This window comes from Centruroides sculpturatus, unplaced genomic scaffold (assembly GCF_000671375.1).
Source record: "Centruroides sculpturatus isolate CEXI.00-Female unplaced genomic scaffold, Cexi_2.0 scaffold868, whole genome shotgun sequence".
Lineage (NCBI taxonomy): Eukaryota > Metazoa > Arthropoda > Arachnida > Scorpiones > Buthidae > Centruroides > Centruroides sculpturatus.
Genome location: NW_019385061.1, coordinates 102,345 through 119,780, shown reverse-complemented (window position 1 = coordinate 119,780; position 17,436 = coordinate 102,345). Strand labels below are relative to the sequence as shown.

The 17,436-nt window shown below is 25.8% G+C and overlaps 1 protein-coding gene across 1 annotated transcript in view; it reads right to left on the bottom strand.

The window, feature by feature from the left end:
* LOC111634112 (synaptogenesis protein syg-2-like) overlaps positions 1-17,436 on the bottom strand; it is a gene marked incomplete at its 5' end in the record, with an annotated part of 92,404 nt that overhangs the window by 9,032 nt on the left and 65,936 nt on the right. The window contains 5 exons of the mRNA XM_023378802.1: positions 802-1,083; positions 2,139-2,435; positions 8,376-8,648; positions 11,952-12,260; positions 16,998-17,241. Of these exons, the coding sequence (XP_023234570.1) occupies positions 802-1,083; positions 2,139-2,435; positions 8,376-8,648; positions 11,952-12,260; positions 16,998-17,241 (1,405 nt within the window). The remainder of the gene's footprint in view (positions 1-801; positions 1,084-2,138; positions 2,436-8,375; positions 8,649-11,951; positions 12,261-16,997; positions 17,242-17,436) is intronic.

Below are 17,436 nucleotides of genomic sequence, written 5' to 3'. Positions count from 1 at the left end.
TAAAAATTTGTCTGAACATTCTCACAATAAGTATAAGCAGTCTAGCTAGAGTGTATACCGCCCGGGGCAAGATATGCATTTCATGCCCTTGATCCTCTACATAAAATGAAAAAAATTTGTCTTGAAATACAATACCAATTAGGGTGCTATACCTTGCTCTGTCAATCAATATTCAATTCGCGCCGTGTAATATAAGTAAAAATAAAAAATATTTAAAAAATAATACGTCTGAATATTTTCTATATACATTTATGAAAATTTGCCGCATTAGGCAAATGCTCAGTTTGCCCATATGGTAGCGCCGGCCCCGTATATAGCTTATAATTATTATGATAAAACAATACAATAATAATACAAACATGTTTGAATGTTGACATACAGTATGATGTTACCTTTATAGTTTAGTGTTGTTATTAAGAATTTTTTGTAATCTTGTCAATTTTTTGAATCTTTTTAATTTAATAAATTGTAAAATACTATTGTTGTTCCTCACAATTTTTTGTAGATACTTGTAGACACAGTAAACAATATCATTTTATAGGGTTTTACAAAATCTAAATGGATATCGCGTGTTACTTGAAAAAATTATTTAATTTAATTAATAATTAAAGTTTAAATACATGTTCAATGAAGCAAGATAACTCTATGATAATGAATGTGTACTTTCAGTTTATTAATTGTCAAATATTTTTCGCTATAAAAATTCTTATTCGGAAGAATTATTATAATTTTTACTTGTAAAACAGACTTAAAATATTTGTTGTTTGTTACGATGTCCTATAATTTATAATGAGTACTAACCTGTAGTTGTAACTTTAACTTCAGAACTGAAATTGCTATGACCCAAATCATTCCATGCTGATACTGCAATAATGTACTCGATACCAGATTTCAAACTAGTAATTTTATGATGATGTTTCATTGCAATAGCATCTTGAAAGAAATATCTCTCTGTACCAGACTGCCTATATCTAATGCGAAATGATGGAATGGAACCACCATCAAATCCGGCTTTCCACATAATAAATATATAATTATTAGTAACATTTACAACTTGCAAATCCAAAGGTGTTTCCGGAGGACCTGTAAAGATGCAATATAAAGTTAGAATTCGATTATATATATACGTAAATAACAAGAATTGTAATAAAATAAAGACATCGCAAAATATTACTGGACTTTTATATTCTTAAATCGATTAGATTATTCAATTATTAAATTACTTGAATTGAAACAATAAATTTCCTACTAAATCAGAATATTTTTATTACGAAGCTAATTTAATCTTACCATATTTAACAATTTTTTTATTTAAACAATATCAACAAATGCTACATTTTTAAAAATATAAATCTAGCTGTGATTAACATATGTAAATGTTAAATTAATTTTTTAATAGAAATTACACAGAGGAGTTTATTTTTATGTTATAGAAAAATGCATATTTCCGAAGAAAAATATATCAGTTTTCTTCTTGAAAATTTAGCTGTAGAATAAAATAATTTTATAGTTTTCTATGCTTTCTATAATTATCCTTGCACTTTTCTGAAACAAATCATGTCATTATTTATCTTACGTTACACGAAAATATTTATAAACCTTATATTTTGTTAAAATAATCACAATGTATCCAGTTTTTTAATAACCTCTATAAAGACATAGAAAATAATTTAAATTTTTATAAATTATCATAAAATTTAAACCGGTTTATTCAAAAGTTTTATGCTAATTTAGATATATTTATACAAATATTTTATTTTAATACGTTAATAAATCTTTACTTACTCATTTAAATTAGAATTAATATTGCGGAACTTTACACTGGAATTTCTAGATAAAGTTTAATGCAAGGAATTTGTATAGAATTCTTGATTTATATAATTTTAAATAAATAATTTTGACTGGTATACTTTACTTTTTCAAAGGTTAGAAATGATTTAATATAGCTTTACAAAAATTACAGAAATATATGTATATTTATATTTTTATATTTATGTACACAAGAAAAAACTTTGTAAATCTATATTAATATATATATATATATATATATATACGGGTTCATATAATNTATATATATATATATATACCTTTAATACAGATTTACAAAGATAGCTTTTCTTTAATAAAGAAATACATACCTCTTTTTACCAATAAGAACTGGAAAACATCTTTTCCTAATGCATTAATAGCAATGCAGTCGTAAATACCGAAATCAGATTCTTCTAATTGCTTAACTAGTAAAGTACTTTCCCAAGTGGAGTTTTTAACAGAATTTCGTACTTCGTACTTAGGACTTCTTTCCAGTATTAGTTGTTTGTATGACCAACTAATTGATGTATTGGAATAAGAATCGGAAATGCATCTAAACTTGGCCGTATCTTTCAGATCGCTTGCTACTTTGGATTTCATCTGAGATCGTCGAATTACTGGCCTATCTGGTCGTAATACAGATTAAATAAATTTATTATTTATTTACCATAAACATGTTAGATCTAATTTTATTTCAATATAAAAACAATATGGTTCATGAACAATATAAATTTTTTAATAGGGTTGTTTTAATGGATCTTTATAAGAATTTAAGTAAAAGCTTCAAGTGTTGAGTGATATAGATCTACATATTCCAATTAAAACTCTAAACTACAATTGGCATTATACTGTACCTTTTTTATTTTAAAAATAATAATAGAAAAGCTTTTGAAATATTCTTTTATCTATTTATTTTTCTTTATTTATTCGTCAATCATTTGTTTATTTCCAAGAATATTACATTTTGTAAGAAACAAATGTTAAGTGCATCTTTTAATAATAAATGAGAGAAACCGTTCTGACTGAAATACATAAAATTATATACAATGCTATTTAAAAATAAGAATTTTTCCTATTTTTATAATACATCAATATATTTCATAATAAATACTTATTTAAAGCAAAGTTTTACGGTAGGTTTAATCGAGATATATTATACCATAAACTATAATTTATTCGTGATGCCGCAAAACAATAAACTATTAAAGATTTTTTTAATAACATATTACAAATGCAAAAATCTTTAATAGTTTAATCAAAACAATCAAAACCTTCGATTACTCTATATATTACAAAAATATCGGTCGTTTAATGTTACCAAAGTATTGTAAAATTAAATTAAATTAAATTCTATAGGATTGCTTTGCATTTTCATATAATTAATCAGTTATATTTAAATAAGAACTATTGCAATTTATAAAACAGAAATGTATCGATATGAATTAAACACATTATTCTTAACCCACTGAAGTCTTCTTCAGATACTTTCACTTTAAGAAACTTCAATTGTTGGATTCTTATACTGTTTCCTAACATCAACTTTTTATGTGGAAAGAAAACAAAAATAACGACATAGGGCTTCTCGAAGCTCCCATTCATACCATAAAGAAGACAGTTGCACAGGACAACCACCCACAATCACAAAGTTATCGGAACAACAGCAAGAATGACAAGAAGAATAGTCACAAACACCTTCGATCGACAGTGGCAACTTCATTCTCTCAACTTTCTCGAGAAGTTTGGTTTCGAGTTAATTCATATTATAAAGGAAATTTCGATATTTTAAACACGCTTTTATTATGATTTAATACAATAAACTTAAATAGAATTGTTATAGATTGTAGAATATTATGGTTATGAATTAATGAGAAAACAATTGTAAATCGCTTCAAACAAATTATTCTTAGTGAGTAATTAAGTTTTTTATTTCGAAGAATTGAAATAAATGTTACATAATATTTGTAACATTTATAGCTATAAATAGCAAAAAATATGAATTAGTTAATAATAATATAAATACTATATTAGTATTATATATTATATTAAATAATATATATTAGTATATTTATTTATTTTGTTTCAAATAACAATTTATTTCTTTTTCTTTACACTTTACACTTACTAGTGAATCTCTTAATGTTTGTTCTAAATAATATCCTGATATTGTATTTAGTATTATTTAATTTCGTTGTGAAGCTGATATTTTTCTTATTAGAGAATTTACGCCAGAATCATAATTTTAGATTTATTGTTAAAGACTAAATCATTATCATTAAAGTGCAATTGATAAAGAAAATAGAAATAAAATTATTGTAAATTTATTCCATATTATTTATTCATCTTTTACAATATGTTTTTATTCAAAAAAGCAAGCGTGTTGTCTCAANAAGTATACATTTATAGCTATCTCAATATACAAACCTTTCAAAATATCTCATTAACTACAAAGGATAAAATTTTTAAGATACTATTAAATTATGACAAAAATCCTCTCGTCTTCTTTATTCTCAAAATGGTAGTCATATCTAAAATGAAATCTTCAATTTTATATGTTATATTAATTTTATAAAATTCGATCATACACATAAAACTTTGAAAATAGAAATAAAATTATTGTAAATTTATTCCATATTATTTATTCATCTTTTACAATATGTTTTTATTCAAAAAAGCAAGCGTGTTGTCTCAAAATTGCCCATGAATTTTAGTATTGAAATTTTTAAATTACTTTTTGCTTTTCGTCAGGTTTACTTTAATGAAAACTGGTGGGACAAGGAGGAAAAGAATTCCACTAACTTTCCTATATACCAGGTGTCGTTGTCGTTGCTTTCAGACTTTAAAGAGTTTTTAAAAGCAAAAGCCACACTATTATACATTTTCGAAAAATTAAAGGTATAACACCTAAATGAAAAAAAGCCGACAGAAGAGGGGCAAAGACCCGAAATGCGTCACGGAAAGTGATAAAAGAGAATTAAACATTTATATTACACTTCATTGTGAGAAACAATCAAATAAGAAGATTGACACGGTTTCACGTAAAAAATATTTTTATTCGTCATCTAAAAAATTTTTATGATAATAAACAATATGAAAATGTTGCTGCTACTTCTGATCAACATCAACAAAACTGCTGAGATGACGACGTTACTTTATAAAGCGAAAACACCATCGTTTAACTAAAATTAATATTAACGCGTAATACAGTACTTTTAATTGTGATTGTTAATTAATTATTAATCGGAAAAAAATTATCGATTGCTTTAATAAACATATTTCTCATTGAAACGAAAAAGATTATTATACTTTTGCTAACTTCTGAAACGTCACTCCATGTTTTGCATTAGTCGTTTGTTTCGTATAGCATGGATTCGCATACCACGGCACTTTTTCGGAAAGTAACTACCATCTTATACCATATTATAAAAGGAATACCTATAGTTATTTTTGCACAGAATTGAATATTTTTGGCCTTATTCGAAACAGCAATTCGGAAATATCTGTTTTATTTATTAGAATTATTCATGATTTTCTTATAAAGGTAAAGAAATTCACAAAAAAAATTACTTTGTTGTAATTTACATTATTTTCCCACTATATACTATATTATAAACTAATGTTTATTTATTTTTAAAAATTAATAGAAATATTTACATTTATTTAAATTTCTATCAAAGAAATTCAGTCCCATTCTCGCTTCATTTTTTAAAATATATATTAATACAGTAATTAGTTATTGTGCTGTGTTTTCTAGTTTTACCTTGCACTGCTTATTGTTTTTGTAAGAGTTAAGATAAGTTTTTTGGATGATATATATTTTATTTTAACCATTTCTGTTTATAAAAAACTTCATATACTTTTTTATAATTAAAGTAAATACAGTCGACGACCCTATAACGCGGTAGATACGTTCCGCTTTATAAGAATTTCGCGTTGTAAGAATTCTCAAATACACGAGCCAATCACAGCCCGGCACGTGTGCAGTTTACGGACTACGGCTGTTTGAAAGGGTTTCTTCCATAAAATTAATCGATTCTAGAGTAATTTAACTCAACATTTCCAAAATACGTATAATTTTTTGGGAATAATCTGTATAAACTATGCTATAAACAAAAAACTGTAGTGTTACTTACCGAGTGTGCACAGTTCGACCACGCCATTGCTTAAGCTTGTTTTCGTCGCGGAGCAGCGCACCAAACGTCGGGTGCGTTTTCTGATAAGTTATTTTTCTGCGAAAAATTCGTTAAACTTTGAAGACATCGTTAATACAAATAATTTTTATGACCGTTGAATAAGAAATGTTTTTTTCTTCACAAGAAATGTATAAAATTACTGTACTGTTTTAGACTTACAGTACCTAATTTAGGCCTATATACTGTACAGACGATAATAAACTGAACTTACCCGCCTAAACTCTCCGTAGTGTGTAAGTAGTTCGGCTGCTCGTCCACTATTGGCCCAGATTCGACCAATCCTGTCGCGACACGAGTCGGCGATGACGTTTTACCGCATTTTACGAGTCTCTTTTAGCGTCTTTATACGAATACGGCCGCGATATACGAATCCGCATTATATGAACCCGCGTTATAGGAGGGTCTACTGTATTATAATATAACAGCATTCCTAATATTTTAAAAACGAATAACAAATGTATGATTACTTTTTACTGAAGTAATGATATCTAATATAGAAAATATTCGTTTGCAATACTTTAATAAATTTAATAACACGCCTGTAGTTAATAAAGTACTCTGAGCTTTTTCACTATCAAATATTTCAACTTTCGTTTGAGAAACAAATTATATTCTTATCTTTAGACTTTCAACAACATTACCATTTAGAAATAGAATAAGAAAGTATACATTTATAGCTATCTCAATATACAAACCTTTCAAAATATCTCATTAACTACAAAGGATAAAATTTTTAAGATACTATTAAATTATGACAAAAATCCTCTCGTCTTCTTTATTCTCAAAATGGTAGTCATATCTAAAATGAAATCTTCAATTTTATATGTTATATTAATTTTATAAAATTCGATCATACACATAAAACTTTATGCGATATTTTGTTTCTTCTCAAATCTGAATGACGATCTCTCACAATTTAGAAAAATGTTATTAGTGAAATTTTCACTATCCATTCCAAAATAATATTTATTTATAATTTGTCTTCATCGAAAAAAGTGAGATAGACGGAAAATTATCATCTATCTAATCAAATTACCTAAANACAGAATTGTGTTCATTATCAAAATTGAATCAATTGATTTTGATTAAACTTTGCCATTTTCCATTAATTGCAATTATGAATCCAAAAATGTAATAAAAAATTGATGGTACATGACTTCGTTTTCAAGATACAGTGGGTCAAAGTGATAATGTTCATGTTCCGTGACAGTATTCAATGTGTTAATGAAATGTAGGGGGGGTAAAACAGAATTTCATATGCCTAACAGATAATGGATGTCGGGATAAAAATCGTCTGGCGCACGGTTTTCCCGCGCTTTTCCAATCGTTCAATGAACGACGGTTGTTGCCATAGGAACAGCAATCGGACCACTTTTGAAAACTCGACCACTGATTGGTTGAGAGACATCACACCATCGGCGGACGTCTTATAGAGCTGCTAAGTGCTGATTGGTGGAATCCAATTCTGCTTCAATTCTATAAAAGGGTTGAATTGTGGCGGGAAGTGGAGTTTGCCTGGAATATATCTATGGAACTCACGTTTGTCTAGTTCACCGTGGACTCACGTTTGGTCTTAGTTCGCCTAAGCTTGTCCCGAGGCTTGTCTCGTCTCGTTGGGCTGTAAAGGACTTTAGAGTTAGTTCGTTGCAAGGAGTCTTTTCGACGGACCTGTGTCGTGGATAAAAGTGTTGAACTTTGTTATGATTGATGTTTTATAAATGTTTGCTTTGTGAACCTATGTAACTGTACATACGTTTATTTTAATATATATATATATATATATATTAACACACTTTTACATCACTTCAATACATTTACAAATGGTATTACTGATTAAACATTACTTTTCATAATTTTAAAAGGATTGAAAGCACTTATGACTCACTAACTGTAATGCATTTATTCATACATACATCTGAAACACTATTTATTTACTTTGTAAATAGCATTTCATATTATTGATTAAATTCTACATTTGGTTATGTTTATCGGGTTTCTGTTTAAGGAGAATGGTGGGGGAATAAAACGCATTGTCAAAATTTTAGCCTTTTATCTTAAAACTAAGTGGATGAAATTCGAGTTGCCATTTGAGGACATGATACAAAGCGTTTAATTAAAATAATAATTTTTTATAATAACTTAGAAATAATTCGCGTTATTCAAACACATTTGTAAATGTTTATAACATTATAAAAGAAAAAGTATCATGAAAAGTGCAAGTTCCATTCTTTCATAACTTAAAATATAATTTGTAAATATAAAATTTTAACATAAATTTTAATAATTTATATATTTTGTATATACTTAATCAATAAATATTTTCTGTAGTAAACGCTTAAGTAAGTACTAACACAAGAATGAGAGTGATTTACTTACACATCACAGATAAGGAGGTTGTTTGTATCGATGCTTTTCCTATTCCGTTGTCGACAACACACGAGTATTCGCCACTCTGTGCTCTCGAAACGTTCGTTATCTTTATGTACGATCTTTTACCTTGTATTTTATATTGAATAAAAGGAACCCCGTCTTTCATCCAGCTAATTGCGTTTTCTGGTAAGGGATTTCCGTCAAAAGAACATTCCACATTAACGTTATCACCCTCTTTAGCCTGGAGTGGCTTAGAAATGTTCGTTACTGTAGCAGCATCTAATTCATATTTAAAAAATGACCTCAATTTAAATTTTATTTCATGAACACTTTCAACAAAACTAATTTAACTTATTTTTATAATAATGATCTTTTCACAAAAGATATTACGTAATATAATCCTTAATGTTGTAATTAAGAAATCCGATATTATATACTACCGTATTTTTTTTATAAATATTAATAAATAAGTTGTTTAATTATAATTCTGTTAAAGAAAAAAAATATATATATATAATTACAATTTATAAATTTTATTATCGATATATAAATATTCAATTTTTAATAAGTTTATTCAATTACTATTCCGTCTGAATATAAAATTTCAACTTCTGGCTCCTTTTTTAAAATGCACATCAAGCAGATAACTTAAGTCTACTTGATTTTCTTCCTTGTTTAACAATTAAAGCGCTCTTGATACATGAAACTGTAAACATAATTAATAAAAAGTTCATGGTATTATACTTTATTAGACATTTTATTCTAATTTATTTATTACAGCTCAATTATTTAAAACATTATTAATGCTAACATCCGCAACATAAAACGTTATTCGTATTAAGATTTTAGTTCGTATGTATGTATATTTTAGTTCATATGTTATATATCCTATGTATATGTTCCACTTTATTTTAGCATATCATATAAAAATCTGAAGTGACGCATTCTATGCACTTTTTAGCCTCGTGTCATCCTCGTCGTTCTAAACACTGATTGCACCGATTTTTCGCAGAATGCCTTCTCTCGATTCACTTCAGCGACTATATAGTAACTGGTCATATTTTATTTTTTAAGATGCCTCCGGGAAAATATACAAAACGGATAGGTTCAAAAAACGTAAAGCCCAAAGGCTTTCGCAGAGGTGGTCACGATTCGGTGTCATTTCAGGAAACCATTCTTTCTTCATACCCTAGGGACGATTTTATGTTTCATCCGATGCTAGACTATTGTAAAGAAAACTTTTCGAAATCTCGTACTGATTGCTATGAAAGTTAGCGAAGAGAAAAACTACTTGGCTCCTTTGTAGTTGCAACTGATGGAAATTTGTTTTTTGAAAAACTTAGTGTAGTTACTATAAATCCGGATATTTATTCAATACATGCATACATAAATTTTTTAAGCAGCGGTATATTAGCTGAAAATGGCAATTGTAATTTCATGTTTTAATAAATAAATTAAATAAATTAACTAAAAATTTTATAAAGTAGAATTTTATAAAAAGAAAATCATTTAATTCGAAAATATATAAAACCGTTAAATTAACTATTTTTTAATTAAATGTTAACATTTGTACTGTAATTTTTTTTTATAAATCATAGTCAGCTTTTAACCCAAATAGTTTATCAAAATATATTTGCTTTAAAGTTCTTTGTATTATAACATTTAAATAATTTGTAATATGCATTTATTACTATTAATGAATTACAAAAATAAACCGGTGAATTCTGTCATAAATAATAACATTTTCGTATCTGACACTTTCGTAAATATTGTGTTAATGGTAAAGTGAAAGTGATGATTAATAGAGTTTTGTAGTCATGATAATACCTCAATTTTATGTTATTGTTATACATTCAGGATTATAAAATTGTATTCTAACATCTGTTACGCCTTTCAAAATGATACGAATATCATTTTGAAAGGCGTAACAGATGTTAAAATACATTTTTATAGCCCAAAACTATTTCTAAACATATATATACTATATACTATTACATAATATATATGTAAGTTATATAATACCTGTATATACATTTATCGGTTAATAAAGCATTGACAGTTAAGTTTTATTTTATTATTGTTTTATAATTTCAAATTTTTTTTATTAATACAGTGTTAATTGATTCATTTTAATTGTAATTTATTTACTTTCCCTGAATATACCAACTAGTATTATTAAACGTTTATTTGACATTCTTTTTAAAACTGTGATTAAAAATCCTTTTAAATTTACTCTTATATTGTTGTAATCCTAGTACGAAAATGTAATAAACTTTTCTGTTTTAAAAATATTAGATTGAAATACGTATTAAAGTGCTCAATCAAAATATACCAATATATATCAATATTGTTTGGGAAACAGTTAGCAATCGATCATTGTAATGACCATCATGGGCATTCTGACATAAGTGAATGACATTAACAGTGGACATTATTTTGACATTTTGGTTTCCCAAAAGGGATATTCTATATTTTCGGAAAAAGTAATGATCGAGGTTAGAGAGAATTTATTTTTTGTTTCTGCTTTTTGTCGCAACTTTTTGACAAGTAGGAACTAGATTTTAATTTACATCGCAAAAGAAAAACAGAACTTACGAAACACATTAATAAACAAATAAGTAGATGATAAAAAAATGAAAATATAAGTCAATGGTGTCATATTGCACCTGACATGAGAATAAAATTGATGGAGGATCACGACGTATGAAAGCTTGTCTCCATATCTAACGTTCAATCAATACAGAAATCAAAAGCACACCTTTAAAAATAAATTTACATCGATTTTTTAAATTTAATTATGTTAGTTAGATAAAATTTTATTTTCATTTAGGAGAATTTCATTTTATTTGAAAAAATTTAATTTTATCGCATTTTTAAATTTAAGTAAACATGAATAATTTTGGGGATACATGTTTTATAATTAACAATCACGAATTCTTTAATTTTTACATATCATTCATTATCGCTCTTATGAATTATATTTTTATGTAACTTCATATTTAAAACCTTATAATAAATTTTGCAAATTTGAAGAGTTCTGTTGTTTAAAATATTATTTTAATTTTAACAGATTTAAAACATTATTTTGAATATTATATTTACGAATATAGCAAATAATTTATTGCAGAGAACATTTTTATTCGTTTATATCAGTAATTAATTAAATAGAAATAAATACAGGAAATCCACGGTTTTTATATTTTCGACGTTCAGACAATTCATTCTTTCGTTCCTAATATTTTTATGCTTCAAATTCGCTTTTTCAGCCGAAAAACAAAAACTTCGAGCTATTGTGTTGCTGTAACAGCAAAATAATTTGTGAAAATTAATGTTTATTATCTGTTTTCTGTTTAATTTATTGTTAAAACATACTGGATGATGTTTCATGTATTGTAACATATTCGCTGTAATTTCTATAAAGAACTAACACTTCCTAACTAAGTAAAACATTTTATAATGTTCCTTTTTAACACTCCGGGAATTGAACTCCCTTTATTACCTTCATTCTAATATTCCTATGATAACACCCATACAAACATGCTGTATATAATTATATAAATTTTTATATACTTATATACTTACAACGAACATTAAGAATAACAGTTGCGTTAGAAGATCCTTCCTCATTTCTGGCTTCACAAGTGTAAATTGATGAATCGTGTCTGGAAACATTATTAATAAGTAGCATTGATTCTAAGAAGGTTACTCGATACAAACTTGAATCATATTTCATCAGTCTATTTTCATTCAGTTTGATTGGAACGGTTGCACCCTCTTTATACCAGTTATATAAAATTATGTCGGGATTTCCATAAGCCGTTAATTTAATTTTTATTGATTCTCCTTCAATTAAATCAGTTTTTTGCACTATGTTCGTAAATCTTGGTTTATCTGAAAAGATAGATTTTTAAATAATGAAATCTATAAGTTATTCAATATATTCATTTTTTAATATTTAAGTATTTAAAATATTAATTTATATTAATAACAATTAGAATAATTTTGATTTTAATTTATGACAAAAAATTTTTTAAAAAATTCAATAATCGATTTGAACAAGGGAATAAATTGTGATAATTTTATACAGTATATTAATTATTAAATATTTCTGGTATTTTTATCGTTTCATTCTTTATCATCCCCTCCATCACTACGAACAATTTCTGTTTAGCTGTTAGGACTTCTTTTATTATTTCTATATTTTGTACATTAAGAAAACTTACTAGTAATAAATAATGTAAATTAAAACATTATTTAAAATCAGATATGATATTCTAGCATTTAATTTTTCTTGATAATTTTTCGAGTTACACCTAAGTTTAATTGTATATTTAAAAAAAAAAAAAAAAAAAAACAGAAATATTTCTATTTATGTACAGTATTACGAAACGTATTACATTATTTATCCATTTATTAGTAAACAGAATTTAAGCCATTTTATTATTGTAACTTGACAGTCACAATAATAAAATGGGAAAATCCAACGGTAATTTCGAAACGGAATATACAGTTAAAACAAACGTTTTCGTCTGTTAACAGGCGTTCCAAACTATTGGAAATTTCCATAAACGTTTAAAGTCTTCAAGTTGTTTGCATATCATATAAACAATTTAATTTATATTAAAATCATTCTAATATTACTAATATAAGAATGTTTCATTTTGAAACATGTAAAAACATTAAAATTTATGTATTGTATTAATATATATACTTATTTTTAAAAATATTATTAACAAATTATTGCAATATTGTCACGCATTACTTACATAGTCTTTACAGTCTATACAGTATTAACATTTGACATTATAAAAATATCAAACAATATAAATAATAAGAATCTGTGTTTCGGAAATAATATTTTGTAAAAGTAAAAGGAGACTATTTCCGTGTATGCATCAAATGAATAAAAAATAATAACCTGTTCTGAATTTCCAAATTTCGACCAAAATTTAGATATGAAGCAAAAAGTGAAAGAAGAAGGGAAAAAAACAAATTTTATTATAATGATATATATATTAAATATTTTCATTAAAAAATCTTTTCAGATTTGACACGCATAATTAAAAATATTTTTTGAACATGATGGAATAGTGATTTATTTCCTTTTTTTTTCATTATTTATTTCTATACATTTTAAATACGATTTAAATCTGCTGCTTAAGCCAGCCAAAACAAACAATTTATCTGAAGGATTAAAATGAAACAGTTTTACTATTCTGCTCGTACACTGTTTTGCACAATATAAAAGTATTTCGCCTATACAGACAACAATAATGCTCTTACCAGCATACTGATGTACCGAATAGGAGTGAATTTGCTTGTTATTTGAATTAATTCTTCTGGGTCGAATGTTGATATCAGTTCTAACGTTTGCACTTTTGTAGTTTATTTATCATAGATACGCATTGTTCTGATTTGGATTCTTTTTCTTTTGCAGTAAAATTTTTCGTGGAGTTGAGTGCAAATGTTTTATTAAATGTATGAATGATTTTTAAGATATTTGAATGCAATATAAATGATATAAAGCAAGAATCTAATCACGCTCTATTGTGAATATTTGTCAATTAGTCTTTTTTTAGAAATTGATATATTGTTAAATATCTTTAAACATTTTCCTATTGTTTCTAGAAATTCTAGTTATAACAGTTTTAAATTTTTCTGTAATTAATTCGTGATTCTTCAGTAACTCATCTAAAATTGTCATGAATGATATCTCTAAAGATCTTCCTGTTCTTTGTTTACTATTAAAATTGTATTTGTTTTCAATAATGTATCCATTATGATACATTTTATAAAGTACATGTACATTTAATTGTCGATTTGTATAGATAATTGTTAAAGTTACTAAAATTTAATTATTCTGTTTTATTCATATAATCCAATTATTTAATTAACTATCTATTTATAATTGCTGACGATTTATGCAGCAAAACTTTTCAGATGAGAAAGAATCATATCAATTAAAACAAGATTTACTGATTATAAATATTATCCATGAGTGGAGATCCAAAATTTCTTCGAAAAGAGCTTAGCTAAATACAATAATATAAGGAATTACTTGCTTATACAACTGTTATCTCTTCGTCATAGAATATGCTTTTTGCTTTGAAGATTATAAGATTGAGAATTTTTCTTCATATGCCTGTTTCATGTTTCCTTGGCATAAAAATTTTTTATACTTGGCATACCACGTAAACTGATACAAAGTGATGTCAAAATTCAGATATTGATGAATTTCGAGAAGTAAGAACATGAAAATATGATTAATTGCAGCATAGAAATTAAAATATAATTGGCTGTTAGGTAAGAATTGAAATTGGCAATTAGCTGCATCATCATCATATAAATTTCGTAGCTTAAAGACTTCGTAGAGGAAAAAATGCAAATAATATTTTGCGAAAGTTCTTTTTTAATTACAGTTGGCAAATATAATGCAGAATACAGAATCGAACGTTAGAGATTTAAAAACTGGTTCTAAGATTCCATTTCACAATTTCCACATGTATCATATTTATGTTATAAAGTAATAAAGTCTATACAATCGCAAAATAAATAACACAAAAACTCTGCATCTTTGGGTTATTTCGCTAAATACAAGTATGGAATTTTATGTTATAAAGAAATTTATATAAAACACTTCTACATATATATTTGGTTTAATTGGAAGAAATTCGTTCATTTAATAAATGATCTGAAACGAAGCTTACATTTCAGAGTTTTATCAGATATAACGAAACAACTGGAATGTACCAGATACAGCTTCAAATGGCAGTTTCGGATGCTTTTATTAAAAATTTATTTTGATCATGAACACGAAGAAGATTACAATATTAGAAAATATGAATGGAAATAGTGTAAATAGTATAATTTTAAATGTTTTAATGCCTTTTTTTATAGAATTTAAAATACATCAAGCTATACAAATTGTTTAACAATTTAAAAATTAAAGAAGGCATGTGTTCGGTGTGTTTTCAATAAATATCTGTAAACGAATCTAAAAGTAAATTGAAATTCCCATGATAATTTTAGAACCTAAAATCGTCTTGAAAATTTAATTTACTTCTCAAATCGTTATTTTCTGTTTTTAGAAATGTAGAGAGGCGAGAGAAGAGAATTAGATATTCTCAAACAAAATTTTGAAGAAATTGAGAGAACTTCAGATATTATAATTAAGTAAATATTTTCGTCCATTTTCAGAAATAACGATTCGATTATTGATAATATTTTTTTCTTCTGTTTTCAATTCTTTAATATTAAAATGCACTTAAGTAATTTGTTGCATTATTTATCTGCTATTTTCATGATGCTATTCACTTTTTATATTTGCATATCTGCAATGGTTGTTAATTGAGACTTTCTAATAATTTTTACTAATTACTAATACAGATTTTAATAATTAAAATGTAAATTATAATTGTAAATACTTTTATATTAATATATATTATAAATATATACAGATTACAATTTATTTATTTATATTTTGTGCAATCATTTATATTCATTTATAATATATCTATTGTTAATTATATTAACTTTTTATATTGTAAAGTAAAATTTAATTCGCATATATTTATTTTTTATAATTTTATCTGTGTTTACAATACCTATTTATCTGAAATTATAAATTTCATTAAAAAACTTGTTTTCATTATATCCAACATACTTCCTTCTTTAATGTTACTACAGTATTTGCGATAAACAGATTGATGAAGGAAGGAAGGAAAAGAGGAAGAACCAGGAGAAATTGATTTCAGGATATCAAAGACAGGAGAAGAGATAAAAGTTGTATACAACTAAAAGGAACTCTCAGTAGGAAGTTGAATGGAGTCCAAGATTGATAACTTCCGAAGCAGAGATTGGATGTTTTGATGAAAGAAACTTTGTATCTAATGCAAAATTTCATTTTAAGACATGAAAATTACATTCAATTGTATATATATTGTATGAATTTTGAAACATTTGGATTGCCTGTAAATAAGATTCTCGGTTATTTACATTTCTACTTTCACTTTAGTTTCATTTGAATTCAGATGCAGAGGACTTTGTTGATATCATTAGATTTTTTATAGGAAAATGTGAAAACATTTTACGAATTGTATCATTCTTGGAGAAACCTTCAGTAATTTATATTTTAATATCTTTAAGATGTATACTTATAATTCTTAATTTATATATATTTTTTAATAAAAAATTTAACTCTTATACGTGTAAGGATTCTTAAATATAATAATATATTCAACAGGCAGTAAAGTTTTTCTAATGTAACAATTCCATAGAAATAAATTTAAACATCAATCGTGAATTTTTATATCATTTAAATAAAATTGCTCAAAAGTAATTCAAATGTGGTCATTTTGTATGTTGAAAAACAATTTTGAATATGAACTATATACGAAGTTTGGAAAGAACATGTTTTTACTGTATAAAGTTAGTGAAAAACTGATTAAAATATATTTGAAAATCAAATAAGTTTTCAATAACAATTTAGACTTATGATGATTAACTAATTTTTGGGCCACACTGTATTTAATTTAATAAATGTAATATTTTAAATTACGAATTATTTTAAAAATTAAAATTTATATATTTTATAATTTATTATTATTATTATTTAATTTACATACTTACATAATACTCTCAGCACTGTATTTGCCTCAATGACATCAGGAAAAAAATCAGATTTCGCCTTACAACTGAAATGAACCCCATCGTCAGAATGTCTCGCCACAAATACAATGCCACTTTTCACGGATACTCCACCAAAACTAGCATTAAGAATTTCTGTGTAATATTCTTCTTCAATTTTATTATTTCGCAACCATGTTATACCTAATTTAGGATTGCTAGCGCCTGTCTGACAAATCAACGTCACCTGTAGGACAATACAATATAGAATTACAATTACAAATTCTATTTCGTTTAACTTCAATAATGCTTAATTTATATATTTCTACCTAAAAACAGTTATAAAACTGAAAAAAAATTGAAAATTTTTATGAGATCCTTTCATGTCAATTTGTCTATTAGATAAGTTTTATTATATGTAAAATAGCACCAGAATTTTCCA